General features: G+C 37.9%; 1 protein-coding gene across 1 annotated transcript in view; it reads left to right on the top strand.

Moving 5' to 3' along the window:
• The window catches only part of VAV3 (vav guanine nucleotide exchange factor 3), a 175,577-nt gene extending 154,234 nt beyond the window's left edge, over positions 1–21,343 (top strand). The window contains exons 24-27 of the mRNA XM_072867909.1: positions 1,150–1,237; positions 5,470–5,599; positions 16,508–16,659; positions 18,458–21,343. Coding sequence (XP_072724010.1) covers positions 1,150–1,237; positions 5,470–5,599; positions 16,508–16,659; positions 18,458–18,499 — 412 coding nt within the window. The 3' untranslated portion in view covers positions 18,500–21,343. The remainder of the gene's footprint in view (positions 1–1,149; positions 1,238–5,469; positions 5,600–16,507; positions 16,660–18,457) is intronic.
• Positions 21,344–27,712: the final 6,369 nt, after the last annotated feature.

Here is a 27,712-nt window from a genome sequence, read left to right as displayed (position 1 = left end):
GCAATAACAGAAACATCCCTGTATTATCAACACAGTTTCCAGCACAAGTCCAAAACATAGCCCCATACTAGCTACTAGGAAGAAAATTAACTCTATCCCAGCCAAAACCAGCCGCATTCTCCAAAAAGCAAGAAAACTCATCCAAAAAGGACTGTTGTGGTTTAACCCTAGTCGGCAGCTAAGCACCACACAGCTGCTTGCTCGCCTTCCCTGCCTCCTGGTGGGATGGGGAAAGAGAATCGGGGGTAGAAAAAACCTAACACCTGTGGGTTGAGATACAGACAGTTTAATAGGACAAAAAGGAAGAGAAAATAATAATAATGATAAAAGAATATACAAAACAAGTGATGCACAATGCAGTTGCTCACCACCCGCTGACTGACGCCCAGCCAGTCCCCAAGCAGTGATTGCTGCCCCCTGGCCAACTCCCCCCAGTTTATGTACTGAGCATGTCGTCATATGGCATGGAATAGCCCTTTGGCGAGCTGGGGTCAGCTGTCCTGGCTGTGCCCCCTCCCAGCTTCTTGTGCACCTGGCAGAGCATGGGAAGCTGGAAAGTCCTTGACTTAGTACAAGCACTGCTTAGCGACAACTAAAACCTCAGCGTGTTATCAACATTATTCTCATCCTAGATCCAAAACACAGCACTATACCAGCTACTAGGAAGAAAATTAACGCTATCCCAGCCAAAACCAGTACAGTGAGCAAGTGTTTGGAGTGTGATGTGATCTGCTTCTCTGAAGTGAATAAGAATGTTTCATTGACTGCAGTGAGAACTTGTTGAAGCCCTTTGCATCTCAGACATTTCAGTAAAATGTGGGTTCATAAATTCTGTGGATGCAAATTATTGTGAGGGTCTTGTTTGCTTTCATGTTGTATATCAACATGAATATAAAAGTAAGAAATATACGGGAATTCCCAATTAGAATGAGCAGTTAGTTGTGACTTTTTTTCTGAATACAGATTGCCTCTTTGGCTGTACTTTAATAAATATATTTGTTAATTAGACGTCAACTTTGTTTTGGCACAGATATACATTTTGTCCTAAGAATTTATTCATGTGGTGTTATTGGGGCATGCCCTCAGGTAATTATTGATTGTGTCTGATTAAAAACATATTTATATTCATAAGTTATTCATTGCCTACAGGTACAATAACGAAGTGAAACACATCAAGATTTTAACAAGAGATGGCTTTTTCCACATTGCAGAAAATAGAAAATTTAAAAATTTAATGGTAAGTATCGATTAGGTTTTTAACAATGTGCGATTTTCTATGTAGCTGTTGCTGTTAGAGCTACTTTGGTTTGTGAAATTACAGAAGGCTGTGAGAGTGAGAGATTTGAATTGTGTCCATACCTGCTAATAATATAATAATTTTTTATATTTATGGTTTATTCTCTATATGATGGTAGTATGTGCTTAAAACTACATATTTATATTTAGGACCGGGCTGTGTACCTCGCAGCGATGTGGGAGAGAGGAGGAATTTGAATCCCGTGCATCAGCCCACTATAGAGTTAGGCTGAATCTTGAAAGGAGAATTGGATGTCTTTGGAAATCTTTCTCTATTTAGTAACGATCCCTAAAAGTAGCTAGGTGAAGGTTCCTTCCCAGCACACGTACACGTACGCTGCTGGACATAATGATGCCTATTGATGTGTAAGTTCAGAGGGAGAAAGATACAAGGTGCGGCTGTGTCAGAGAGCCCGGAAAAACTTGGGAGAGGCTGATCTTCCTGGTCCTGGTGCACCAGGCAAAGAAGTGCAGCTAGAGAATGGGGCTGTCTAAACTGCTAATAGCTCAGAAATCCTTGTTGGAATAATAGTCATCTGGAGTCAGTATCGACTAGTCTAAATTAAAGCAACTGTGTGGCTACTTCAAACTTATACTCTGTGGCAGCAAACCACTCACTGGCAAACTATAGTAATAACACAGAAAACATAGGTGCTGTCATTAACTTTCACTCCAACTATAGGCATAGTTCATCCCCAGAAATAAGAGTTTGGTGTTATAACTGCCCAGATCAGTGAGCTTTCAATATTACGTCAGTGTCATCTTGTACTGGGAAGAAATTCCTTTTTTTGAACTTTAATTTGGAAGAATTTCTTGACAGCTCATTTTGCTCAGACAAGACTCATAAATACAAGGTGTCTGAATAAATTACCTTAGTGCATTTGTAGAATTTTACTGCTTGAGCATTTTCTGATGCATTGTTAAAGGAAGGCTGTTCAATATATTATATTTAGTGCAATCAATTGGATGAAAACTTATGCTGCAGCCTTCCTGCATGCATATCCAAGTACCCTAAAACGATAAATAAAAATGAAGGACAATGCAAAACAAGAGCAGGGAGAGAAGCTTTAAAACCAGAAAGCTTAGAAATTATTTTAATTTAACCACTGATACTCTGTAAGGCAAGAACATCCTATAAGTGGTAAAAAATCAAGTAGAAATCTATGCTTTGCCTGACCCTAATTGAAATAAGTGCTCATTAGAATGGGCAGGACATAAATTTCCTGATGAAGAATGCACCAAGCTGTTTCTGCGCCCTAATGTCTTCATTTGACACTTAAAAACCAGTGAAGCGTTTAGTGTTAGGGCTGGGGACCCTGAGATCTTATCATTGGTAGCAACAGAAATAATGGCGTTCCTCAAATGCATGAAGGATGTGGCTGCTTAGTCTGCAAACACTACAAATGATTCACTGGAAACTGATGAGAACATATGAGTGCTCTCAGGATCCTGGCAAAGCGTGAGCTGGAGTCGCGTGCTGCCAGATGTCTTCTTATGGAAATGATGCAGTTTAATGCACTGATGTAGGTTTCAAAATAGAGCTGAAAGATCAGAGACATAAGTACAGGACACAAACTTGGATAAAAAAGAAACAAAAAGAGTATGCATTGTGTCAAAGAATTCAGAGGACAAAAGAAATTTCTAGTATAAAGGCCTCATCGCTACCAATTCAACCTCGCTGACATTCAATTATGAAAAAGTAATTTCATAACTCAGTTTTAGGGTGTTATGAAGTCTGCCCTTGAAAGTTAAATAGACAAGTGATAGTGTAAGTACTGTTTGCATATGCTGTGGAACAACTGCTTTGTTCTGGGTAGATGCAAGAGAGAAAGTAACAGTTCTGAAAGAAGAGAGGAACAAAAGTAGTCTGAGTAGAACTGGGAGCAGAAGAGAGACAAAGCCAGCAGCCATGGAAACCTAAAGCAGTGATCTGCAGTGACACAGTGTTCTGTACTATGGAGGCAACAAAAGCAGAACAGCTCTTGTACATAGTTTTCATAGTACATTTGAGAAACTTTCACGAGAGTAATTAAAATGAACTGAGTGTGTAAAGGAGGCCAAGGTGCAGTGAAAGGTCAGGTCTGCTGCTGCTGTGAATCATGGTAATGTGACACACTCCTGAGGAGCCCCATCCATGCTGGCAAGAGCTACTTACCTTACTTACCAGTTTGTAAGCTTGCTACTGAGATTTGTGCAATGAATGTTTTAGAGGCCAATTGTTTGTTGACTGTTTTCATGGAAGAATGGTATTAAAAACTAAGCTTTTAAAAGCAACTGAATCTTTGTATCCCAGAGTAAATTTTTTCTCAGTTTGGAACCATTTTACTTATTTTGCCAACAAATAAAATCTGTCCACTTGAAATTCTTACTGTCTTTACCAAACAGCGTAATTCTTAGACTTATGTGGTGCAAAAAGGTAACAAAAGTTTCATACTAATTATTTTTGCATTTATCCAGAAATCCTACTTTGAATGCTCCTTACTTACAAATCATTCTCTCTGTTGCCTTGGTAATTTGAATGTCTGGGTACTTGGTGGTGATGTGTGACAGAAAATTTGGTTGCTGACACTGTAGCTTGCGTGCTGTGCTGATATCGGACAACAACGCCCAAACAGTTCGTATTCTCCTGGCCTTTCTGCTTACGTAGAGTGCCTGGCAGGTCTGTGATTATGAACTGTTAAAAGCAGGTGTAGATTTTACTTAGCTTTGGACTCTGCCTTAGAAGCAGTTTCAGAGACATGCAGCAGCTCACAGCATGGGGAGTGAAGTGCTCCAGAGTTCAGTTCAGAAGATAGTCTTCAGACTCGTATCAAGAATTTATGGTTTATGCACTAGATCTTGGACTAAATAATTTGATAATCATAATAAATAATATTCATGCACTAAAAAATCATTTTCTTTGGCTGGAATTAATATATTGCTGATGTAGGCTGTTGTAGGCTAATAATTTTGTTAAAAATTTTTTTTTAACTAGAAGGAAATTATTGAACACAGTACTATTTCCTTATTTTGACCTAAGCTTGGCTTGGTCACCTTTGATTTTGGAATTCTAAATGTAAGTTAGTAGAATGGAATGACTGAGTTACTGGTAGGAGTGAAAGGTTTACAGTAAATATGTTGCTTTGTGCTTGCATTTCTGAAGAATGAAACCCCACCGTTGAAGTATCATTAATCAAATGAAATAAGTTTGCTTTGAATTGTCTGGTCACTTTTAATCTTACTCTAGGCTCTGTGTACAAACTGTGTGATATTGACATTATTAGGACTAATTCAAATGTAAAAGGCAATGGCAGGGGTTGAAGATCGCAAAGGAGTAACGTGAGCTGTCAGTATTTTGATGGGTGTTGCCTTCTTTAGAATAGAAGCTAAAGTAACTTATCTCCTTGGTTACATAAACTGTTTGAGACAGTTTTTTGTATTTTCATGTATATATCTGTGTGTGCATATATTAAAAATTTGTGAGTATATATAATATTTGTCTGTGTGTGTATATGTGTGTGCATATGTATGTTTATATATATGCACACATATATACACACACCCAGACAAATTTTTGGATTGGGCCTGAGGAGAATGTGAAATGCTAGATTCTTCAGTCAGTGTACAATATCTGAAAAAAAAAAACAAACCCCAAACAAAAAAAACCCTCACAAATTTTAATGGCAGAGCCTTGAAAGGTTTACATGGTCCGTGTGTCTGCTCATTAAGTTGCTCTTGACTTCTATGCTTATATGCAAGCCTTATGCTTTATTTTGGATCTGTGTACTTACAAATACATTTGTGGATAAACATCACTTATCATTGCAAAAGAAATTTGAGAAAACAAGGACAGTTACCATTATATAGTTAACAATCAGCTGACCTTGCCTTCTGCCTGATTTCAGAAAAGCAAATACATGCTCAGCCTGGCTCAAAGGAGCAGTAAGCGTTGACTCTGACAGTAAGGTTTTACTTTAAAAAAAACCCAACAAAACCCAAAAATCAGTTAAGTGGAAGTGTAAAAGCGGTCAATATTTAGGATACTTGATTTTTTTAAAATAAATATGTACTGTGGGATGTTGTATTATAAAATAAGGTTACTTGTATGATGAAACTGTCATTGACTGTACACCAGAATGTTGAAAAGGATGTGATTTCAATTTCTAATGACATAGTATTTTTCCTTGCTGAAAGGAACTTGTAGAATACTATAAGCACCACTCCCTCAAAGAAGGCTTTCGAAGTTTGGATACTACTCTTCAATTCCCATACAAAGAATCTGAAAACTCTGTGGGACAAAGGAGTAACAGAACAGGTGGCAATTGTGAGTATTATAAATTTTTGTATATTATTTTCTGTCATATAAATACTACAAGGACAAAGTACTTTGAACATCTTTTTTTTCAATTTTTGACATATAACCAATTAATATGGTAATGCTTTTAGCTAGGATTTTTTTGAAGCTAAGCAGATTCAGATCTGCCAGGAGGTTTATAAACATGTCTAGCAAGTTTGTCTCGGTGCCAAACTTAAAATCTCCCTGATATTCAAAAATCTATTAGGCATGCTGGTGAGAGATTAAACTGCATCCTGCCTAGTTTTTTCAGACATACACGCAGATACAAGTGTTAATAATATCTGTGACAATTTATAATCCTTAAAAAGGGATTTAAATAAATCAGTCTTGTAGTGTAGCCATATGAAGTAGCATCTCAGTAATACCACATAAATTTCTCAAAAAAACCATTAGATTTACTGGATCATCATTATTTTTGTGCCTGCCTTTTAACCTTAAATGTTTATTCCAGGCCTCTCAGCTTCTGAAAGTTACTGAACTACTGTACAATGTAAATAGCAGTTAAAAAGTTTTGCAGTTTAGAAATAAACTGAGAAGACCTACAATGCATGTGGTATCCTTTATTTAACCTGTTACAATTTAAGTGGAAGTTAGCATGATTTTTAGGACAAGTTCTATGTTAGGACAGATTTTTAGGATTTTTAGGACAAGTTCTATGTTAACGGTAAAAACTACCACATGGCTGGCCTCTGGAAAGTATATAATGTTTCTGTCAAAGAGCAAGTATTAGATTTGCAGTTCTGCAGGCAATGGCTGTATTTTGTACTGCAACAGATAATAAGAGGAGAATAAAAATTGATGGGGATTTTAACAATATGAAGACTGCTGTGAAAGACCATAGAGTCCAGTCTAGTCTTTGTGATGAGGAAGCTGGCTCTGTTACTTTATTTGCTGTGTTTGTGAGCTTTTGTTTACTTGCTTGCCTCTGTTCCATAACATTTCTATAACTCTGGAGACTTTCTTCCTCTCTTAATTAAAGTGAAGATAATTTAGGACCGATGATTGTAAGAAACCACTGTGTGTCTGTGCATTTCATTTACTCTGTCTCTATCTCCCAATTCCTCTTTACTCCTTCCATTTCTGTTTTCTTTCACTGCTTCCCAGGACTTCTGTCAGTTGCCTCCCTGGTATGCTGTATCTCAGTACATCTCCATTCTTGGTGAATTTATCTGTCCTGTCCTTTCTTCTCCCTTTAGCTTGTGATCTCCCTTTGTGTCTCTCTTCCTCTTGTCATCTCTCGTGCTTTCTTCATCCTTTGCCTCCTCACAGCTTTGAGGCTTTAATTGTTGAGAGGATATGCCCCGCTTAATTTACTTTGCATTTGTTTTGGTTATTATTGACTGTGAGCAGAACCAATTTGTTTTCTTTCCTTTCTTCGGCCAGTTAGAATGTATCTATACTGTCCACCAACTTATTAGTCTGCGAGAGCATACATTCAATCATTTCATGCTTCACGGGATACCAGACTTATGGTACATCCTCATTACCTTCAGTCCACATACAAAAGAAAACATCTCCTTTAACAAGATCTCAGGCAGTATATGGAAGAGCAAGAGAAATGAGTGTGGGATGCTCTCAGTTTAGTCAAGGGGATGAGAAAGTGCATGTCTGCTACAGTAAATATCAGCCATTTAATGTTACAAACTATGCTGGTGGGAACTGGCAGGTTTTGTCTTAGGCCAAACTGATCAAAAAACCTCAATTCTCAGACTCCTCATAGAAAATCTAATAGATTTCCACAATTCTGCTAGCCTACCTAGACTGACTCTGGATGACACTGTCATTTAATGGATTTGACAGTTTTCTTTTAAAGTGTTAGCATGTCCCCATGAGTGTGGAGGTTGTGGTTTTTGTTTGTTTGTTTGGGGTTTTTTAAGCAAAACTTCCATGATTAACAGCCCATCTGTGGGTCACACTGCTCAGTTTTAAAGCTATCCTGTCAGTTTTTACCAAGTTAATGTTGGAATAACTATATGTCTAGGCTGTGTGAACCCTGCTGGGCTGAATTTGGAGAGAAGTTGGTAAACTTTAGGGTGCAGTTTTGTTTAGTAGAGGAAGAAAATAAGTCATGGGGCAGCGGCTGAACATTGAGTTCACTTCACAGCCCTCTGAGAACCGCCACACAGCTGTGTTTTTGACCTCTTTCCACTTAATCTGAGTTTAAGAAAAACAGTTGTTGAAAGGAAGCCAGACAAGTCAGCTGAAGAGAGGGAGAGGGGCACTTTCCCATTTTTTTTCAGTTGTACAACTACTCAGTGTCACATTCACCATATTTTAACAAGCACGGGGCTGAAGCTAGTGAATGCAACGGACTTTGGCAGTTTGAAGCTGATTTTAAGGAGGTTTTGGGTTTCAACTCAGTATTTTGCACTATACTTTTCACATAGCTGTATCTGGATTTTTCAATGAGTCCACCTTTTGAAAAGGCATCAGCTTATTCAAAACAGCTGGTCTTTAGCATATATAATTGACAATAAGTGGGAAAAGTATCTCTAAGAAACATGAGTTGAACCACTGTGGACTTTAACAGAGTTGTATCATGTTCTGCTGCCAAAGTCTTTGAGCTGCTGTGAAATTGAATGGCAATACCAAATTAACTTCACTTTCTAGAACAATGCGAGAAAGGATTATATTCATTTTTTGTAATTGTCATGTTTTCATTTACCCATTGAAGGAAAGAAAATCAAGTGGCATTTCCGCTTACTTGTAATTTCTGGTATGAATCGTAATAAATCACCTTGTAACTTCTTAAATTTTCAGGGAATTTGATTCTCCCTTCAGCATCTACTAGATTTTTAGAACAAAAATCTTCAGTTTTTGGAGATAGTTAATTTGGCTTCCCACTTTAATTAGAACTTTGTTTTTTAGTCTCCTGGTCTTGCAGAAGTCACTCAGTCTGTTCTGATATTTATTGTACACTTTTAATGTGGTTGTAAAAGCTGCCAGACATTTACTTTTCTCAATATAGAAATTCAAGTTAATTAGGAAGATTTTTGGGGAAATGGTTTGTTCTTCTTAATTTTCCAATCCTAGGCTTTTCTAGACATAGTATGATCAAATTTTGTTTTGCTACACAGAAAAATACTAATTCTTACATTAGATTAGAGGGGTGATCGACCATTTAATGAAATAAAGGCAAAAATGGAAGAAAAGTTGACATTCTTCTACAGAATAGTTTTCGGCACTTTGTTCCAATCTGCTGATGCAGAGCACAATCATATTGAGAAATCGAGTCTTTATGAAATTTAAATTTTTATGTAACCTACATCACAAAGCCAAATACTATTTGAATGACATTTTTTTCATCACCTCTAGAGTAGGAGTAGGTGCATTAACTAGTTATATCACATCATTCTACTACTTAATGCATTAACTGTGTAGAAGTATCTGTTAATAAAGTAAAATAAAACAAGCGTAACCCCAACCCTTAAGGAAACAAAAGAAACCAGCCTTTCTCCTTAAAAGCCAACACCAAAACCCTTATCAGTGATGTTTGAAAATAAACTAGTTAGCTGTGAAATCTAGTGGGATTTCCTTGTCCGCGTAGCTTTAGTTGTCCAGAATTTCACATGTAAAACCAAACCTCCAGTTATATCGGACAGAAAAATTCTCAAAAAATTAAGATAATGTATGGACAGGAAAGGACAAGCCACCCCCTATATAGCACCTAACCTGTCTTTATTCCTGCATGCTACTTTTGCGCACTATCATTGTACTTCTGTAGAAATAAAGGCAGTTATTTGTCTCTAAGAATGGGCACGCTACTTCAGTCAAGTTGCCCTTTCGGTTTGTGTAACGTATTTCCACACAGAGCTGTCACCTGGGGTTGCTAGCTCCAGTATAAAGGAGTTCCTCAGGTAACCTCATGCATTCTCAGATAATCCGTTTAGTATTAGAGGTGGAGAAAGGATCATCACTGTGAAGGATCAGAAGGGAGTTTCTAGTGCGCAAGAGGTCTGGAGTATGTTTCTTTTGTATTACTTTGAGATACTAATATAAACTGCTGTTGGTTTATGTTGTGGGGTTTTTTTTTAATAAATAACCCATAGCATATGAACATTAAAATACAGTATCGGTCCTGTTTATTTTATTTATGCTGGTAGTTTCATTGTCACAAACGTATCTATAGTTGTCCAGGTAAGATGCACAAAACTGTATCATTACGTCCACCATGGATTCTTTGTTAATTCCTTGCATAAAATAGTTCTAGTTGTCATTCCTGCAAATAACCATTTTGAAGCAAAATGATTTTGTTTCATGTGTAGTCACAAGAATAAATTCAGGGAAGCAGCTGTATGTGATGAATATAATCCTGCTACTTTTTGAAGGAACACTCTTGGTCAGTAATTATAGATATTATTAGGCATAATTTAGAGGCTACATTATCATTTTTCCAGTTGAGGATGGACTTCCCTTTCCAAATCACAGCTGGGAGCAGAGATCCCAACTCTATTAGATTTTGTACGCTATATATCTTCATTGCCTCTTCAAAAGAGGGACAAAATGTGAGAACATGTCAACAAACCGTAGTTCCATTTGAAGTGATTTTACTTCATTTCATCTAATTTTGTATTTAAAAATATGCTGAGCCTAGGTTTGTTGGCAATAGAGCAAGTGCACCTCTAACCTTTCACCCGAGGAAGCTGTTATAGGGACTAGGATGATGTGCTGGTTCTGCCTAGGCCAAACTTAAACTTTTTTGCTTGCTCAAGGGTTTTCTCTCAAGTCAGGGAAAACTGCAAAGGTGAGCAATACTGTTTGGGTCTTAGAGAATGTAGTTTAGCTGTGGAATTCCTGTTGATATTAATGATTATCAGGGCAAAATGCATACTTTTCCCCATGTATATTATGAGATCCCAGTTCAACTGGTACTTAGACTATATTCCTAATTAGGGGTGTGTGACTAGTCTTCCTGGGCTCAAGAGGAATTCTTACATATGCATGAGTTCCTGCTTTTGTACTGTTAGGAAGTGGGGCACACAAAATTAAAGAAGAAAAAAAAATCTGTTAAATCTGAAAATATTTGCAAGAGTCTGCAGTTTTAATTTGCTTCTTTAAACCCTGAATGGGTGTCTTCTTTCTGCTTTACTCTTTGAAAAATGCAATTGTTAAAAATTAAATCATAGATCCAAATTTTCTAGTTATTATAGTCAATTTCCTTCCAGACATCCTTAGTAGGGAACCTTAGTTTCCTTATTATCAATGAATTATATAGTTAAAAAAACTATTATTTAAATCTTGTGCCAATATTTCAATGTTCTTTTGCTTTTCTCTTTTTCTCTTTCTTTCTCTAAGCCCCTTCTTTGTTCTGTGGGTTTTCTTTTGTAACTCCTCCAGACTACAGCTTTGTTCCCCCTTCCTCCACTCCTTTCTGGTCAGGTACTGCTTTACTGCTTTTATATTTCTTCTAAATTTGCTTCTGTTGTTTCTGTATGCAGCAAGTGAGGGAAGGGACGAATCTAATACTTCATTTCTTCTCTGACTCCAAAAACTGAGTTATTACATGTTATTCTTGGAGTGTAACAAAAACCAAACTCTTAAACTTTTGAAAAAGTATATATTACAATAAACAGTTTGAATAGGTGTTGCAAAGCTCAGTAGTTGCAGCAGATTCCATCAATGATTAATTGACCATTAATTTGCTATGTAGTTGACATCTATGAGCTATATGTATTTTAATGTATTTGTTCAAATGCACATACCTGAAAATTTCACTGCTTGTAGATAAATATGTTCGTCCCATCCCTGCAGCAAACCATACTGCAGCAGCATCTTAAAATACAGTAGTTTTTTGTAGAAAATGCTTTCTTTAAATTCTGCATTAACATTGTTAATTAATTTTACCATCTGTTTTCTAAATATTGTTTTCTTTATTCTCATTTAACCATCTCTGACTTCAATAAATGCAAACATTTTAAACTAAGAGACTGCATAAAAATGCTTAAAGTAGTAGCAGTGGTAATCTCAGTTAGTGCATCAGGATGGCTATGACTTGCTAGGTCTCTAAGACCTAGTCTTCAGAGGTGAACTGCACTGCTGGACAATTCAAGAAGAATTTTGCTAGTAGGAAGATAAATGCCTTCGAGGAGCGTATAGAAGGAGCTACTACTGTTGAGAACGCAGTGTTCACTCACGTTACGATGACAAACCTCTGTGTACAGGGAGTGGAGGACTTAGCCTAGGTCGTACAAATCAGGATTGAGGCTGGCTTTTGCACTAGGGAAAGGGAGGTGTCTAGCATGCATGAATGCAGATGTGTTCATAAACAAGATCTGACCAGGAGATCTGAGTAGGCAGTATGTTTTACACCTGCCCCAAAGAGGCCATCCAAATTGCTTAGTGCTCTGAGGTGGATTCTTAAGGCTTTCAGTAGTTTCTAGAGGGGAAAAGGGTGTAGGTGGCAGCTCGGTAGTAGAATGGCTAGTGTGCTTACTTGTGCTGAGAGTGTCTCTGATGAGCCCTCCCTCGATTCATGCCAGGGATTTCAAGTTTCTTCCATTTCTATCTCCTTACATATAGATTCTTTGGGGGGCAGATACTCTTACTTCCTTTCAGTAGTCACAACACTGACTGAGAATCCAGGCTTTAAGGCACTCTTCCAGTTGACATTTACTTATTTAAAGGGACACATCTGTAGAAAAGATTAATAGAAAGCCATTCTGGTATAGCTGTTTACCCTGTGGTCATAACATTCAGCTGGAATGTCTGAAGCAGTCACCTCATTTGAATCAGAGAACAAAAAGGAGTTCAGTTTTGGCCCTTTATTGTAGGTGAATACTGTGAGCTTCTATCCTTTTGGGTGAGTATAGAAGATGACCTCTTTCATTCAACTGCACAGTACTTGATCATAAAGTCCATTCTTACTGAAACTGGTACCTGTTCCATGAAAACAAAATTGTGAAGTGACCTACAGTGATAGAAAGGCGATCAAGACTCAGGGTTACTTTAAGCTTATCACACATTCCCATATATTCCCATATATGTTTTCAACAAGTTATAATTATATTCCTTTTTTCCTATGAAAACTGCTGTATCATAAAATTCTTAAGTAACTGTAACAGTAAGTAAGGATTCAGTGTCTTGCATATCACAATATGCTGTGTAAAGTATTTCTTTACACAAGTAAAAAATATTAAAGGAAAATATTGATTAATAATTCTTAATTTAAGCTTATCTACCTGTTTGAATGGGATTTCATATTCTGAGAGATAGGCTACATTACTTCATATGTTCTTAGTAAAACTAGCTTTTTAAAAATAGCCAAAGAATTTACTTACATTAAATGAACAAATACTTACTTCATGATATTACAAGTATTTTTTTCCAAAAGGATCTTCAAAGCTGGCCTAGTTCTGCTGATATGGAAGTTGGTAACACAGGAGAAGGGCTAAGCTGACTACTGAGTACTACTGGAGGTTCTGCCCATGCTTGTATAATAGAACTGAGGTTTCGTTAAACAGTGCAAGTAAATGTACATTGCTTCAAGGAGCAGGGAAACTAATACACAAGAGCAACCCTTAGGGGATATGGCTGCAGAATTACGAGGAGGCCGTACCACAAGGAGAGAGAAACAACTACTCACAGCTTTTATAATGATACGTTGACCCTTGTGGAATTTAAGCACAGGCAGAAACATGAGCTAGACCAGCCTGCTGTGATCACATGGAGCCTTTTTTGTTTGCACCCCAGGTCCTTCATCAGTGGCCCAAACTAGTATTAAAATTCATTTGCAGCACATCTGTCTCACTGTCAATGAGAAACTTTTCCAACATACTCCAGTGTGAATCAAAGCCGACTATAGTTCCCTGTCTTTTCTTCTCGTGTTTGCAGAAGGAAAGGCTCCTTCCTTCTGCAATGAGTATTTTACTCATTCACACATGTACCTTTTATTCACCTCCCTCAGATTTCTCACTCTATTTCCTGCTAATCTTCCGAGTATCTCCCTCCTAATACACAAGGTTTATTTATTACTTCTTTCTCAATAGCTTATTTTCTTTTTTCTCACTTTTTCTTTTTTCCCTCTTTAATTTCTCATTCACATTCTCCTGTTGGGCACTTTCTTTCCATCAATCTCTGCTGTTAATCGCATTCTCTCTCTCCTTTCTCATTCTCCCTGTAGCTATCCTCTTTCTCTGCTTCATTCAGTGTTTCTTCTCTCTCCCATCTGTACAGATGTCCTTTCCACATGCTGACTGTCTTCCCTCAAGTTTCATTTATCCTGGGACAGCTCTGACTGGAAATTCAGGGCTGATAGTCTCTACTCAAGTTGTTTTTGTGACTGTGTCACCAGAGAGATATGGTTAATATTTTTTCCCAAATTAGCACTGTCATTTTCCTGTATTCCATCACTCATCTGGCTTCCTTTAATATATTTCTTATCATGAGCATCACTTTTATTTAAAAATATGGATGTTGGATTCTAAATTTATCTAAATTCTGCTACTTTCTGCCTCAAGACTTTTGGAGATATATGGGTTTGATTTCTCTTGCTTCTTTCTCCTTTTCCTCTGTGGCTTCACAACTTCAAAAAGAGTTAGAAGTCCTCCTTTCCCCCAGATCTGCCCCTCTTTCTTTTTCTATCCTAATTTTCCTCAGTATTTTCCCTCTTTATTATTCTTCCATGCATTTCTTCCCTCCTTAGTTCTTTTCTTCTGTTTTTTCCCAAATTTGTTAATCTTTGCCTTGTGTAATCTTCTTCCTCGCCCCTTTATCTCCTTTCTAGAATGTGAAATAATAACCTGCTCCCCTGAATCACTCCTTCCATCCTGCGAGGCTTCCCCAAATCTGCCAATGTTATTGCTGCATACCTATAAATGGTTACTGACCTTACAATCAATAACCGCTCTTTTTGTGTTGTGGTTTTTTTTTTTTTTTTTTCTTTCTCTAAAACAATTGCGGCCCATGATGTGCTCTTTGCCTGTAAAATTGATTACTGAAATCCTGATAAGGTATAGGACATAACATTCATGTCAGGATCTAAACAAGTAGTGTCTACATCTGACTTGCTTAGAGAGGAAAAAGTATGTTTGAATTTTAATATACTTAATATATCACCTAGATTTTTACAACATCTTCATATTGTAAATACAAGCAATACATTGAGATGCTGATTCTCTTTTATATGGCATCCTGTACATCCTGTATCAATTATCTGATAAGCATACTCTACATAAGCAGCCTGAAATGTTGGACTAAACTTTAACGGCATGATATAAAAGAGGGCATAATCTGTTGCCAAAACAGTTTTTTTTAGGCATTCTGTTTTTGTGGTATATCTAATAATAATTTAAACATAGTATTTGTTGTTATTTTAAAATAAATTTTTTGTGTCTCTGTAAGCTAAAATATTTGAATATAGAATTATTTTCTTATATTTAATACTATTATGTAGAAGCCTCTGTTTCTATGAAATGTCCCCAGTGGGGTCAGAAGAAATCTTAAATACAAGCAGAGCTGAAATTGTCAAGATTTTCTAGCTCATTTGCCATGTTTTGTGTTCCTGATTTAAATTAAAGGCAGCTAACTATGAACTTTCAGTATTACATTGTTGAAGGCATTGCTAAAACTAGAATCTTAATGGTATTTCCTAAAGATGATTCTGAATTTCTAAGAAATTGGAAAGGGTTCTGAGAAAAAAAGCTGATTATATGTACCTATGTATCAAGTTATCCATCATGATCACATGATGAATTCTGAAATCTTTTCAGTAGGACGCTTGCTTCTTGTGCTTCTAAATTCCTATCTACAGTGACTTACACAGGAAAACAACTGCAAAAGAAAATGGCGTTAAGGGGGGGGGGGGGGGGGAGAAAAAAGAATGCTTTGGCCAAATAATCCTACTACGAAATGCAGTAGCGTAGTAGATGTTTTTTCTAAACTGCTCAAATCAAAGGCCTTATCTTTTAGGTGCCATGCCCACTTTCCTCTCATTGGAAGAGTCGCAGGTTTCTTTTGCAAGTTTGGACATTCTACATCAGGGTTAAAAACATATTTTCCTATAAAATTATTTGGGAGAGGGGGTTGGTTTTTGAAATGAGGCTTTTTTCACATTTGCTTTTTAAAAATATTTCACAACTTCTTATTGCTTAAAATGTCTGGGCTTTGTATTAGCAAAATGCTTACATACTGATACAGCTTAAAATTTTTAAGTATTAATTTCACTGAAACTTAGGAGAAAATTTGTAAGGATTTTTTTTCTTCCTGAAAAGTTTTGTAGAACAAATTCATTGGTGATTTACAGAATAAACTCCTGAAAACAGTCGATTTACGTCAGCCAATGTTCATGCAGATTGTAACAAATGATCCATACAAATTTCCTGTGGAAACTCCTTACTTTTTTTGCTCATGCTGATGTTAGCTTCTAATTTTAAATGCATTAATATTTAACTTGGGAGTTGTTTTTGAACGAACAGCACCTTATTCTGTTTGTTTTGCTTCATTAGAGGTTTAAAGTTAAATCAACTGTAAATGCTAATAATTCTTTTGGAAAGAAACTAGTGACCTGTAAAATATGTTGATGCATGTAACTGGCAGCAAGTTTTATTATGAAGCACAAAAATACAATAATTGCAAATGTATTTAGCAATTTTGGGGTGGGGGATATTTTATTTATGGTTCATCTAGTTTGACTTTTTTCTAAAAATAAAAAGAACTATTAAAAAAATCACATAAAATCCCTTCAACTTTTACACCATTCACCTATGTTTAAACCTTCTTGATCTATGTAGTGCAGATGCTTTCACATTTGCATAAAATTAATGCCAGTGTATGTTGTTGTGAAATAATTGTTTTATATTTTACAGTACTGCTATTTACATTGCTTTAGTAGCCTTCAATTAACAAACCCTAATAATATCAATGTGTGTTTCATTTCAGTGCTAAGCCCAAAGGTGATAGGCATTGCCATAGCCAGGTATGACTTCTGTGCAAGAGACATGAGAGAACTGTCCTTATTGAAAGGGGATGTTGTAAAAATTTATACAAAGATGAGTGCGAATGGCTGGTGGAGAGGTGAAGTAAATGGACGGGTAAGGTTGTGGTTTTTTTTTTTTTCTTTGTCTCATTTCTGCCTTCACTGGCAGTGATTTTGTAAAAAAATAAGGTGTGTTCCTACATTGTAAACCTTCTTTGTATATTTAAATTCACAAGATACAACATGTTCTCATCTCTATTTCATAGGAGCCAGGCAGAACTCTTGCCAGGCAGTGTTCCCAGCATCTAAATTAATTGGTTATTTAATGTGACCTACCAGGTTGAATATTTGGGCAAGATTATATGGTTGGAAAATAACCAGGATTAATAGTACTGCTACAGCTGAACTTTCTTGAACTGTGTTGCACACATGTATTTGGGGTCAAAAGCTCAGGTTACTGGTGCTGTGGAAGTCTGTTTAGCAGTTTAACACCAAATGATTTCCACACTTTTCTGCCAGACTACAATGCAATGGAATCAGCCACCTTTTTGTAGGAGGCTGGCTCTTTGATCTCTAAAAATGTGGCTCATAGGAAGTGACATATTTAGCAGGGATTTTTACAAAGTCAGTTTATACTGCACTCTGAGACTTGCATGGAAGTAAAGTTTCAGTTTTGACCTATAAAGACTATATTGTTTCAATCTTACTACACTGCTCTTTAATGCAGATTAGTCAGAGGTATTTGAGGCAGCTGTTTCCATGTCTCAAGGGCTGAGATTCAGGGTCAAGGAATGCGGGGTGGAAGAAAGCAGATTGGCCAGAAGCTGGAAATGAAGGTTGCAAGTCCGGTTGAAGTAGATGTCCAGATTTACTGCTTTATGCAATTTGGAGAACTTTTTTTTTTTTTAATGCACACGAGCCTGGTTATGATCTTAAAGTGAAATGGCCAATTAGAAAAGAAGAAATAGGGAAGCAGAAGAAAGAGTGATCATCCTATATACATTTTACATGTGAAGAAAACTGAGCATCTCATTCTAATGGAGCTACCCACATCCTAAAGGATGCCCTGTTATATACTAGCATTCCTTCTGATAGCTTTTACAGCCTGGATGTGAGATCATAAGCTCACCTCTGGAGATATTTTGGCAAGGTACTCCAAAACAAAGTTTATGCAGTTACTTCTTCCAATCATGCTCTAGGTTTGGTTTTGAGGTCTTTCATGAGTGTTAAATTGACTTAGGTATAAAGAAGTCTGAGTGAAAAACCTACAGCGAATAGATAAGACAATGAGAAATATATGATATTGCTTCCCTGTATGTCTTATATAATCCTTATTTGACACTTCATTCATTTCAGAATGGAGATAGCATTATAACTTATGAAGTGTAAAACACTGGACTCTGCTTTCCAGTTCTGTCTTATTTAAAACTCCTGTCAGTGGCAACGGTATTTAACTCCATGTAATGCAATCAAATAAGTCACTATTTCCTTTGTAAGAGGATTCCCTGGACCTGACTGAAGCCTGTTAAATATTTAACTGCTCATTCAAAAAATAGGAGCATCCTGCCTGTAGTAAAACTACTTCTGCTCTTGGCATTTCTAGACTTTTTTCTGAATTCTTAGACTTCCAATTTGGGCAAAAGTTTGTTTGGTTTTTTTTGGTTTGTTTGTTTTGTTTGTTTTTTTTTTTTTTGGGGGGGGGGGGGGGCGGGATTTAGTCTCCATGTTGTCATATCTGCAAGTTATTCTTTTATTTAGGGTACTTACCGAACTGTGGCAGGTCAGTCAAGTTTATCTTTGTAATCTTATTCTTATATTTACTGAACAGACCCATCCTTGTTTTGCCTAGTTCAGCCATTTAAAAAAAACTGTGCATCTCATGTATTATTTTGTTCTGCTTTTCCCCTCTTTAGGTGGGCTGGTTTCCATCAACTTATGTTGAAGAGGACGAATGAATTAAAAACTTTCCTCTGCTGGCCAGCAGTTTCAGGGATTGTAAAAATTTAATATCTTCAAAGTGTTATTGGTCTTGTTAAGTATTTAAACAGCAGCATTTTTGTTTGTCTGAACCTTCCAGTCTTAATGTTGGGATTTATACAGAAGTTTGTGCTGACAGATTATTACCTTGCCCAGAGCTGTGCAAGAAACAACCTGCCAGTTTGCCATCCCTGGGGATCAGTACAAAGTCCAACCCTCACCTTCCCGGAAGATCTCTGGAAAACAGATTTCTTTATGCTCCTTTTCATTTCACCCTGTACTACACCATGAATACTAGCTACAGCTGACTTTAATAAGTCTCTCTTCTTCTAGCTAACATCTGTGATGGTACAAGGAGATGAAGGCTTATTATTCCTTATCACTGCATGCAGAAAACAGAGTTCAGTCATTCCAAGGGGCATAAAGTAGTCAGTAGACTTGTCTTGAAACATTGAACTACTTTACTTATCGCCTTACAAACAGTTTTACACTCAGAAAAACATTCTGAAGGAAATACGAATGTAGTAAATGTAAGTAGCATTCATGCATATATAATTAGTTAACTGACTACTTTGAGGTCCTGCCTAAATCTTCTAACAATTTGTTTAAAGATAACATTTTTTAAAAGGTGTAGTGATGTTGTATTGCTTGAAAAAGCATCCACAAAGTGGAATTGTGGGATCCTTTCTTTGTCATCCCAAGTCTCTTTGTGTGAGGTTTTTTCATTTAAACAGCTGACCATAAAAGTGCAACTTTTTGTGAAGCGCACTTCACAAAAATGAAGATAGTAATGACAAGATGAGTTTTACAATTTTCAGCATTAACATTAAATAAATATTGTAGACCTATTCTATAGGAGAATATACAAATGCAAGATGATGTCACTTCTCAAGAACAAAACTGTTTATCTTAACCTCTTGATTGATTCAGATGAACTTTGATGCTTCCAACTCTAAGCTGTCTTTTCCTAGTTAGACAGGAGTTTTTATCACCTTGTGTGCTCTTATAAGGTAATGCAAAGGGAGCTTGCAGACTTCTCTGTGCCCTTTCCTCTCTTGTTCCCTGGGATGTTAATGGCAGTTCCATGAGTGAGTGGTTGTGTTGCAGTGTTATGAACATCCCCAAGGAAAAATGTGTCTAGGTTAGCTAGCTTGAAACATCAGGCCTTGTAAAGTGGTGTCCACCCCTTGGTGAGGCAGTGTTTTAATGTATTTATGGAGGGTCAGAAGTGCTGTAGTTATAAACTAAAATAAACGTGGGTGATGTCTTCAGATGTGCAGTTTCGAATATTTAGGTAATGTCTAACCTGGCTTCAAAACTTCTAAGAAAATAAAGCTCTTAAATGCATTTTATTTCTAGGGTAATGTTGACCAATCAAGAAGGTTAATTCATCCTGTCTCACATCCTCTCTTTTGCTTTTCCCTGTCCTCTTGTCACACAGACATCTTGCAATTAGTGTGCATAGACACTGCACGATTTAACACTGCAGTTTTTTCAACTCTAGAAGCCACATAATATCCACTGTTCATCCACAGAGCAGAATCTGCTAGTACATATTTCAGATTCTTTTTGGCTGTCCCCAGTGTTCTTTGCTTCTTTCTGGCCTCTTTCTGGCCATCAGGAAGAACCAAGCACAGCACAGAGAATTCACAATAATCCCCTTCATCTCTGCAACCATTTTACCCATCTGCTACACCTAGCATACACTGCTGTATGACCAGGTGAAAGAGAGGATCTTCTCATTAGAAATCCTCCCCTTGTGAGAGTCAGCCTTGCAGATGAAGCTCTGCTGATGCTCTAACTTTTCAAGGATTTACCTCAAAATTATGTAAACTGTGATTGTGTTGAGTACATTACTTGATGGAACAATTGAGAGCATTTGTAAATATGTAGATTATGCATAAAACATATTTTGTAAATTATGTGTACAGCAGTGTAGACTAGGGTATACTGTCTTTGATCATGTTTTGCCATGCAGTTTTATTGTCTATTGTGAGCCTGATCCTATGTTCCTTAAGTAGACAAAGTTGATTCTTTCACAGTTTTGCCTGCTCAAGGGGTAGAGGAATAGGCTCTAGGCCTGTGAAGTGTTTAGTGCTTTGCTGTCATAGAGTTCTGAGAAGAGGCAGTTTAATTCAATATGAGTGGAGAAATACATCAGTCATTTTCAATAGCTTGGTTTTAGAATCATTTTGAGTAGTCTGTCCATCCTAAAGTTGCTGTAAAGCTTTTAAGCAGTTCCTGAGTCCAGTAATCAGCCTTCGAGAAGAATGAAAGCCATAGCTAAACTTACTTTTGTGGCATAAATCTACATGTCATTGTCTGTGTTTAATGCTCTGTATTGATTGAGTTAATGCTGCATCTTAAACTATATTTTGAGTACCAAAGACTTCCTAAATATTCTGGAGTGTCTCTTTCATGTGCTGCTTTTTGCCGGTATGGAGGTTTTGTTGTCATGCAATAATGGAGTTACAGTACTTTAATTTGTACTATTTTGTAAATATGTTAAATATAATAAACTGGTTAATTTTTTGTTTAATGGTATGTGTCAAAATGTGTAGTTGGCTAGTATGAAGGCTGTGCTTCATTTGTCTAACCACCTTCTCATGTGAGCGGAAGTTGATAATGTTCTGTTTTGGTTTCCCAGATTTGTAAAATCCTTGTTTAGCTGTAAAACTGAGCTGTCAATGTAAATGGGATAGTATAGCTTTCCTTGAGAGCTTTTTGTTGTTGGGATACTTTGCCTTCTGCCACATCCAGGAAGGTGATGGGGGTTTTTGTTTTGGTTTTTTTAGATATAGAGAACATTGTGGAATCACATCATATACTATTGATTTTTGTCTGTCAAAGATGATACTTGTAGGTTTTTGATTGGGAAAAAAAAAAAAAGTTGTTCTTAAAAAGTTTCTTTTTATGTGTCATGTTTCATAGCAATGTCTTTTCTCTTCCACCTTCTGCTTTCTCCCTCTGTCATATGTGAATTAACATACGAATTCAGGTTGAATTGAGCTCAAATCTGAAAATATAGTCTGTGTCTAATTTCATGGGCTACTTGATAACCTTTTCATGGTGTAATCCATTCATGCATTTTTTACACTATAAAATTCATTATTAATATGTTTATAAAAATATTTCTGGACAGGTGATTAATTCAGCAAGGTCAGTGATGATACAATTGCAATGTTGTTTCATTGCGTCCCTTCTGTTTTTCAGTAGCAGAGAATTTCTTGTGGAACTGCCCTTCTAACAGATAATTATTAAACTTAATGAGGCATTTACACATCTCTACAGATGTAAGGCATAATTTTCCTGTTACCCATGAATATATCACATAACTAAGAGTCACACCTAATGTGAGATGCAAAAATGTTTCTCAATTAAATTCTCTTGTTAACAATATCACACTTAGTCACAGACATTCTCCTTCCCTTTATATGTGAGATGTGTGTCCTCTGATGGGTGAGAAATTGAGAAAGCACTGTAATTAGGGCATAAGAACCACTTGTGACTGTGTTCTGAATAATTCTTTCTAGTTGTAAGGCTTGGAAGCTTATTTGAAAATCTCATCTTGAAAAAAAAAAAATCTAGCTTGAACAATGAAAATTATGCCAACCAGGATACCTTTCTCCTTTGCCTCACAGGCAAACTCTAGATGCTCTGTGAAGGAAAAGGGCAATTCCCAAGGTTTTGGCAGTTCATAAAGGTGAGAGGGGTGCTGTCTAGAAAAAAGTGGGGCTTGTTTATACATGATACCCTGCCTCAGACCCAGGTTTTGTTCTGTTGACTTTGACGTTCAGTGCAAAAATATTTGTTTCTATTTCACCATCAATGTTGCCAACACTTGGGAAAAAGAGCTGCAACGGCAGATATAATTTATGCACTAGCATGGTCGTACAGTCTCACCAACTGTATTGACACTACAGTAAATTAACTCTTGTCTCTTTGCTACAAACTGGGCTGCTGAGAGCCTTACATTACTATTGTATCTGAAACTCAAGTTCTTCTGTTCAGAGAGCACTGCTTATTCCATTTAAGTGATGGAGGAAGCACTCCCTCCTCTCTGTTTTATTGCTGAGCATGACATTATATGACATGGAGTGTCCCTTTGGTTAGTTTGGGTCATCTACCTGGTTGTGTCCCTTCCCAACTTCTATTCGGGGGTGGGGGGTGGGCAGGGAGGGCACAGAGTAAGTAACAGAGAAGGCCTTGATGCTTTCCAACACTGTTCAGCAATAGCTAAAAACATCAGGGAGTTGTCAGCAGTGGTTTTGTTGCCAATCTAAAACACCGTATTGTAAGAGCTGGTATGAAGAAAGTTAACGCCATCTTGGCCAGACCCAGTACAGTAAGCATAAAGGTAAAATAACAGGCAGAGTGTATATGTAATGCACGTGCTTTAGCAAGCCACAGTAGTAGCTGTTCTCATCAAATTCAGGTGGGGTCATCGCTGGCATACAACTTTGAATCTTGGAATGTATTCATTTAAGAGAAAGAAGTTAATAAATTCCCTAGCCTTTCTTGAAATGTACCGTGGAATTTTAGCTCTTACCTAGATGTCCACTATATGGAGGAGGGGTAGTTTTGAGTAATTTTAACTTCTTAAAGCTGTGAGATGAGATGTTAATGATATCCACTTTTTCACAAAATGCTGAAATGTATGATGCATGTATAATTAGCTAATAGAAATATAGAAAGGATTAAGCATTAGAAATTGACTGCAGAAAGGTGATTCATTGCATTGTCTTAGCAACTTCCTTTTCAAGAACAAAGAGCTGCTTGTTTTTATAGCAAAGGAGATTTGGGTTTCTAATTTAGTTTTATAATTCCTGATCTGCTGTGGTGTATTCTGTCCATTCATTATAAGGATCTCTGCTGCTTACATGACTGTAAAGTTAGATTTTATTTAATAAGCCTCCTGAAATGTTTGAGTTATTGGTGACTTTTTCTGGGTTACAGTTTTTTACCTGGTAATGTGCTTTTCAGAAAATATGTGAGTTCATTTTAAAAAGTTGCAATCTGACCTTAGGTAAACACATAGTTCCAACGAATGGCAGGTTCGGAGGTGGCTGTTTGCCAAGGGGCATGAGGCTGGTTTGCTTCTTTCAGAACTGGTTTTTTTTAATATTAATAGCGTAATATGTGGCTTTAGGAAGAACAGAAATAGACAAGATCAGAGAACAAGAAGTAAAAAGTTGATACCATACCATATGTGTTAGAAACAACCTGGTGGGTGATAACTTTTCTGAATGATTGCCCAAAATATTAAATGTCTATTGATAGCATTGGATTGGAAGCAGAAATTCTCTAATGCTTCTGTATGGGAAAATTTTGCTAATGTGGTAGAGGGATCAAGGACCCTTGGACTTGATCCAGTCCTACCAGATAACTGTATAAATCTGTCTTCAATTAGTTGTATTTTTTCCCAAAGCAATTAAAAGGTTTCCTCAAGGAGTTGCAATATTGTTCCTACAATTATAATTCTTACTCATGCGTAAGACTAATGGAAATATGTATAATTGAAGGAACCTTTTTCTCTGGTAGTTTTACAATCAGTGTCCCTGTAGCTTGTAAGCTATTAATAATGTGGGATGTGCCAGGAGGCCCCCACCCTACGAAGTTACCAGGTGATGTACAAACACCTTTCCTGCCTCTTCTCCCAGATACTTTGTTTTTTGAACCCTGAGTTTGTTTTCCCTTCCCCTTCCTGTCAAGTGCTATTTACAGTTGATATCTCAGAAAGGGCAGTTAGTTAAATACAGTGTGAATGCAGTGGCTTGGGAGCTTTTTCTCCTTTGCTTCCCTACTGCTTAAGATAGACTCCGAATGGCTGTAAGGATGGTATAGAAAACTTCTTGTTTTAATGTAAGAGAGGGGAACACTTGCCTTGGATGAATTTATAGGCCAGTTTTATTCTCTTGATTTGATGTGTATCTGAATATAGCTTCATTAAACTTGGACTGCCTTTTGTTTGTGGTGAGTGAAAGATTAAATTCCCTGGAACTGTGTGTTCTGTAATGTTCTGGGTGTGACTCTTCGGTGTCATCTAATTTGAATGTTTTGGCTGAAAGAACACTTGAATGTACTACATACTGAAAGGGAGGCTAGTCTCCATTCAGTCTCTTCCCCCTTCCCCCCCCCCAAATACAAAATTAAACTGAGGTGTGGTAAAAGTCAACCTGCCCAATCCCATAAGTATGTAAGTCGTCAGGAATATTAATGTGGATGGAAGAAAAATGCAGGCAGATCATGAAAGCAATCATGCCTGATTTTTTTTTTTGTAATTTTTATTGTTGAGGGAAGGGCGGGACGAGACTTTCATTACCTATTATATCAACTGCTCTATTCCCAAGAACAATTCCAAGTAAAGGATGCAACAGCAGGTCTTCTATTCATATTTTATTTTAAAAAGAGAGATTTGTTGTTTTAACAATTGTGTAGCAATGTAAGCATATCCAGTTGGATCAGGTAAAGACAGGAATTAGAAGATTAAAAGGCAGATTGCTCTCCAAATCAGTACATCACTGTGACTTCTTCCAGATAGTAAGTTGTGGAAAATCAAGCCCCAGCAATCTAAACAAAATCTAGATACAGCTTTTCAATCTTTGCAACTTTGATTCTTTTGCAACTTTGGGGGAACATACCTCTTTTTCTACATTCTCCTGAACATGGGAATGCAGGCGTAGTCTTCCTGTCACCAGAGTCTGATTACAACTCCTTAGATTTATATAAGACCAGATACACAAAATCCTTTTTATTTTATATCTTCTGGGGCATGCTACTCAAACACTCATGTAGGTATACAAAAGATTTCTGTGGAAAATATTTCTAACCACATTATTATTGATAATGATCACATACAGATAAGGACGGGGACCAGAATGGAGCCCCTATAACCCAGGGGGAAATGGTTAGTGACCTGCTGCAGCACTTAGACACTCACAAGTCTATGGGGCCTGATGAGATCCACCCGAGAGTACTGAAGGAACTGGCAGAAGTGCTCACCAAGCCCCTTTCCATCATTTACCAGCAGTCCTGGCTAACTGGGGAGGTCCCAGTTGCCTGCAGATTAGCTAATGTGACGCCCATCTACAAGAAGGGCCGGAAGGAGGACCCGGGGAACTACAGGCCTGTCAGCCTGACCTCGGTACCGGGGAAGCTGATGGAGCAGATCATCCTGAGTGCCATCACATGGCATGTAGAGGATAACCAAGGGATCAAGCCCAGCCAGCATGGGTTCAGGAAAGGCAGGTCCTGCTTGACCAACCTGATCTGCTTCTACGACAAGGTGACCTGCCTAGTGGATGAGGGGAAGGCTGTGGATGTTGTCTCCCTAGACTTCAGTAAAGCCTTTGACACGGTTTCCCACAGCATTCTCCTGGAGAAACTGGCTGCTCATGGCTTGGACGGGTGTACTCTTTGCTGGGTAAAGAACTGGCTGGATGGCCGGGCCCAAAGAGTGGTGGTGAATGGAGTTTACTCCAGTTGGCAGCCGGTCACAAGCGGTGTTCCCCAGGGCTCTGTGTTGGGGCCAGTTCTGTTTAATATCTTTATCAATGACCTGGATGAGGGGATCGAGTGCACCCTCAGTAAGTTTGCAGATAACACCAAGTTGTGTGGGAGTGTTGATCTGCTTGAGGGTAGGAAGGCTCTGCAGAGGGACCTGGACAGGCTGGATCGATGGGCTGGGGCCAATTGTATGAGGTTCAACAAGGCTAAGTGCTGGGTCCTGCACTTGGGCCACAGCAACCCCATGCAACGCTACAGGCTTGGGGAAGAGTGGCTGGAAAGCTGCCTGGCAGAGAAGGACCTGGGGGTGCTGGTTGACAGCCGCCTGAATATGAGCCAGCAGTGTGCCCAGGTGGCCAAGAAAGCCAATGGCATCCTGGCTTGTATCAAAAATAGTGTGGCCAGCAGGAGCAGGGAAGTGATCGTGCCCCTGTACTTGGCACTGGTGAGGCCACACCTCGAATACTGTGTTCAGTTTTGGGCCCCTCACTACAAGAGAGACATGGAGGTGCTGGAGCGTGTCCAGAGAAGGGCAATGAAGCTGGTGAAGGGTCTGGAGCACAAGTCTGATGAGGAGTGGCTGAGGGAACTGGGGTTGTTTAGTCTGGAGAAAAGGAGGCCCAGGGGAGACCTTATTGCTCTCTACAACTACCTGAAAGGAGGTTGTAGTGAGGTGGGGGTCAGTCTCTTCTCCCAAGTAACAAGTGATAGGACGAGAGGAAATGGCCTCAAGTTGTGCCAGGGGAGGTTTAGACTGGATATTAGGAAATTTTACTTCGCTCAAAGGGTTATCAAGCATTGGAACAGGCTGCCCAGGGAAGTAGTTGAGTTGCCATCCCTGGAGGTAGTTAAAAGACATTTGGATGAGGTGCTTAGGGACATGGTGCAGTGGTGGTCTTGGTAGTGTTAGGTTTACAGTTGGACTTGATGATCTTAAAGGTCTTTTCCAACCTATACAATTCTGTGATTCTGTGATTTCTTTTGCCTACTACCCCAAAGAGCCACATGGCTTTAGAAAAAAACCAAACAAGCTTCCAAAAGCAATGGTTCCCTGCTTGCACATTCTTCACTTGCAAATCTCTAAGGGTCTCAGTCCGTCTCTAGGGAGTTAAGTTTTATACCGTGCTCAGGGATGTCCATTTCAAATGTGACCTCCCCCCAGCAAACAAATTCTTGACAAACACTACTTTTTCTTGTCTAGAAAACGTTTAAAATATTTTCAGGTGATGTCATGCAAGCATGGGCTGGGAGTGGGCTGGAAGATAGGATTTTAACTCACCCAGATACTGATAAATTGGTAATTTAGAAAAGAGGATGCAATTAAATAAGAATATCTGTGAAGTTATATTTACAGGTGGAAAGAATTGTCTATGCCAGCTAAGACTGGGCAACTTCTGTCTAAGCAGCAGTACTGTATTAAAGGACTGGGGGAGAAAAGTAAAAGCAAGTCATGGACAGAACATAAGTTAACAGGGTTTTACTGTGAAGAAGGTAAATACTGTCTTGGTGTGTAGTAATGGGACCATCGTCTGTAAAGTATGAAGTAATCATTTAGTTAATTTCTGGTAAGGCTTCAGCTGAAGTACTTTGTCCAGCTTTGGGCACTAAATTTTGTATAAGATATAGTCTCATTGAAAATATTCCTGAAGAGACTAACAAGGAAGCGTGAAGAAACTGGAGTTGTT

Source organism: Ciconia boyciana, chromosome 7 (genome assembly GCF_034638445.1).
Source record: "Ciconia boyciana chromosome 7, ASM3463844v1, whole genome shotgun sequence".
In the NCBI taxonomy this organism is placed as follows: Eukaryota; Metazoa; Chordata; class Aves; order Ciconiiformes; family Ciconiidae; genus Ciconia; species Ciconia boyciana.
This window is presented reverse-complemented; position numbering and strand designations above follow the sequence as displayed.